The sequence below is a fragment of the Cryptomeria japonica genome, chromosome 10, assembly GCF_030272615.1.
Source record: "Cryptomeria japonica chromosome 10, Sugi_1.0, whole genome shotgun sequence".
NCBI classification, from domain to species: Eukaryota; Viridiplantae; Streptophyta; class Pinopsida; order Cupressales; family Cupressaceae; genus Cryptomeria; species Cryptomeria japonica.
In genome coordinates this window covers 125278703-125281854 of record NC_081414.1, presented here as the reverse complement: position 1 = coordinate 125281854, position 3152 = coordinate 125278703, and the positions used below count along the sequence as shown (strand labels likewise).

General features: G+C 38.9%; 1 protein-coding gene across 1 annotated transcript; it reads left to right on the top strand.

Moving 5' to 3' along the window:
* The first annotated feature begins 671 nt into the window (after positions 1-671).
* LOC131858681 (UDP-glycosyltransferase 72B1-like) lies at positions 672-2448 on the top strand. Its single transcript, XM_059211975.1, has one exon. It carries the CDS (start codon positions 829-831, stop codon positions 2134-2136), a length of 1308 nt encoding a protein of 435 aa, XP_059067958.1. The 5' UTR covers positions 672-828; the 3' UTR covers positions 2137-2448.
* Positions 2449-3152: the final 704 nt, after the last annotated feature.

Below are 3152 nucleotides of genomic sequence, written 5' to 3'. Positions count from 1 at the left end.
ATTAAATCCAAATATTATGCTCTTTATAATGACAGAGGAGGACTTCTTGATAAATGTTTTAGCATTTCCCAATGTAGATGAAAAATAAAAATAAAATCACACCTCTCTAAAAACAAATCAAATTAAAAATAGAAAATAATTACCCTAGGGTCTTTATTGTTTAGTTCTTGACTCATTGGAAACCTCAATGACTCATTGTGTTTTGTTGTTGAGGCTTATGAATGTATAAGTAGCCCTTCATACTAGCTATGCTTGAAGTCTTGAGATTCAAACCTTGGGGTTCATCTAGTCTTGAGATTCAAACCTCGGGATTCATCTAGTCTATGCAAACTTTTTTTATGAATATGTCATATTTAAGTTTGCATTAATACAAAAAAAATAGCATAATATTCATAAAAAAGGAGAGTGGTGGAGAGGTAGACCCATGAGTTAGTGGAAAGGGCCAAGCCTTATAACAAAATGATAAAAACATAAGGGCCAAGATCAAGAAACAACTAAGTAATCATGGAAATGATAGGGAAAGGAGGATCTTTATCATAAGGTTTTTACTAATGCTTCTACCTGCATTACTATCAATAGTCAACAATCCACTCCTTTTGGTCTCTTTCCATCTATTCACCAGAAATGTCCCCATCTCTATCATTATATTTATTTGTCGTTGAGAGGTGGCTCTAGATGTGCTTACAATTTACAATTCCAATACCTTTCAGCGTTGCCTTCCTCTGCCTCCTTTGATGGACAAACCTCATGTCGCCATTTTCCCCCTCAGCGTGGGGATGGGCCATTTCCTTCCATTAGCTGAGTTTGCAAAGCGTCTCTGTGAGTTTCATGGCTTCTCCATCACCCTCATCATCAGCAGGTGGTTGTGGACATCTCAGCAACCCCCTCCTGCAACGATTGGCCTCTTCTGCTCTCGACATACGCATTACAGAGATTCCTCACATCACTGAGGATGAAGAAGAGCAAAAGATGAATATTGAAACACGCCTTTCGAAGTTCATGCTGAATGCAAAGCCACACGTTGAAGACGTTCTGCAATCGTTGCGTTCATCTTCGCCCATCTCTGCATTCATTACAGATCTCTTCTGTACGGAACTGCTTGACGTTACCACCAAGCTAAAAGTGCCGAGTTATTTATTCGTTCCGGGCTCTGCTGCTTCTGTTTGCTTCATGTTACATCTTCCAAAGCTCGTTTCGGAGAACAAAATTTCATTTGAAGACGCCGATTTTGAAGTGGAGGTACCGGGGCTTCCGCCGATTCCAGCCAGAGATCTACCCACTCCCTTTCAAGAGAGGTCTGATTCCTGGTTTAAATGGTCTTTATACCATGCCTCCCGCTTCAAGGAAGCATCAGGGGTTTTCATTAACACCCTTGCTGAGCTAGAGGAAGAAGCCATCAAAACCCTAAGAACCCCTGCAACGCCTCCCATCTATCCAATAGGTCCCTTGTTGCATCTCACAGAATCTGATACCCCTGACGAGTCCGGCTGCCTCAAATGGTTGGACGAGCAGCCTCCCTCGTCCGTTCTGTTTGTGGCATTCGGAAGCTTGGCTATTCTGTCAAGGGAACAAATTACAGATCTGGCAATTGGACTTGAAGCCAGTGGCTACCGATTCTTATGGGTGCTGCGAGTGCGCGGGTTCAAATTTGAGGACTCTTCTTTTCTTGAAACTGACATTTCTCAACTTTTACCGGAGGGCTTTGAGAGTCGAACCTGTGACCGTGGGCTGGTGATTCCAAATTGGGCTCCTCAAATACGGGTTCTTTCTCACCCATCTACTGGAGGCTTCCTTTCTCATTGTGGATGGAATTCTACACTGGAAAGCGTCTCGCACGGAGTTCCCATGATCACTTGGCCTCTTGGTGCGGAACAGGGGATGAACAAGGCCATACTGGTGAAGCAGAATGAGGTAGCCATAGGTTTGAAGATGGACAACAAAGGATTTGTGAGGAGAGAAGAAGTGGAGAGAGCGGTGAGGGAATTGATGGGAGGAGAGGAGGGAAGAAAGGCGAGGGAGAAAATGAAAGAGTTGAAAGGCAAGGCTGAGATTGCTATGATGGAAGGAGGGAGCACAATCAAGGCTACCGCCGATGCAGCCGCAGATTTATCAGCCTCCACTTGGAATGTAAAATAATGATAGTTTTAGCTGGTTAAACACTACAAATTGGGGAAGACAGAGATATGGTGTCACTACCAATAGTTTATGAAATACTCCTCCAAAGTCTACTACCAGATCTATTGTATCGGTAAGTGCTATGTATCTGAAACCATCATTAATACAAGCAACAAGCCTCTGCTCAAATGATGCATAGTATTTTAAAGTTGAGAAATCTATTAGCAAATAATAGTTATAGATCAAATTTGCAGAGAATCTAGAAAATGTGAAGCATAGAATGATCATCGTTATGAAGTTCAATTTAAAGTGAATTTTAGTATTCTCTTCAAATTGTTCAGGTGATCTCTTTGTGATAGACCTATTCCGAATTGGTCTTCAAATTTCCATCTACTAATTGTATTTTATTGGAAAACACAGTAATAAATCTCCTGTAATTTTCGTGTCTTTTGGAAATTTTCTAAATTAAATTTTTTCTCTTAACTCCAAGAGTCCACCATTTCTAACCTAACTTTTAGATCATCACGTGTACCTAGATTTTAAGATGCTTGAAAGCACCACTAGGACTTGTCATCAAGTGGAAGAATCTACACCTATTCCAAGCAGATCAAGTGTACTAATTCAATGACGTTTGAGTCAGATTGAAGACAGACCAAGTAGAATGAAAAAGTTTATGTAGATCTATTTGTATGTATGTACATGTTGATGAATAAATTCTATTTAGAATCAGATAATAATGCCATATCCTAATAGATGGATCAACAATCGATTAATGTTTTGTCCTTTATACAAAACAATAGCATTTAAATTTGAATAAATAACACTTGAATTGATGTGTAACCAATAGTTAAATCATTTTTTATTGGTTACATGGTTAAATTTGATTTTAAAAATAGAAATAATATAAATCTAACTTATCTTAATTATCAAATAAAATCGCTTTCTTAGTATTGAAAGGTAAACATTACAATAAAGAAAACAAATATTTTGAATGGATGTGTCAAAAGATATTTAATCACTTGTATTCCTCTTAAAAT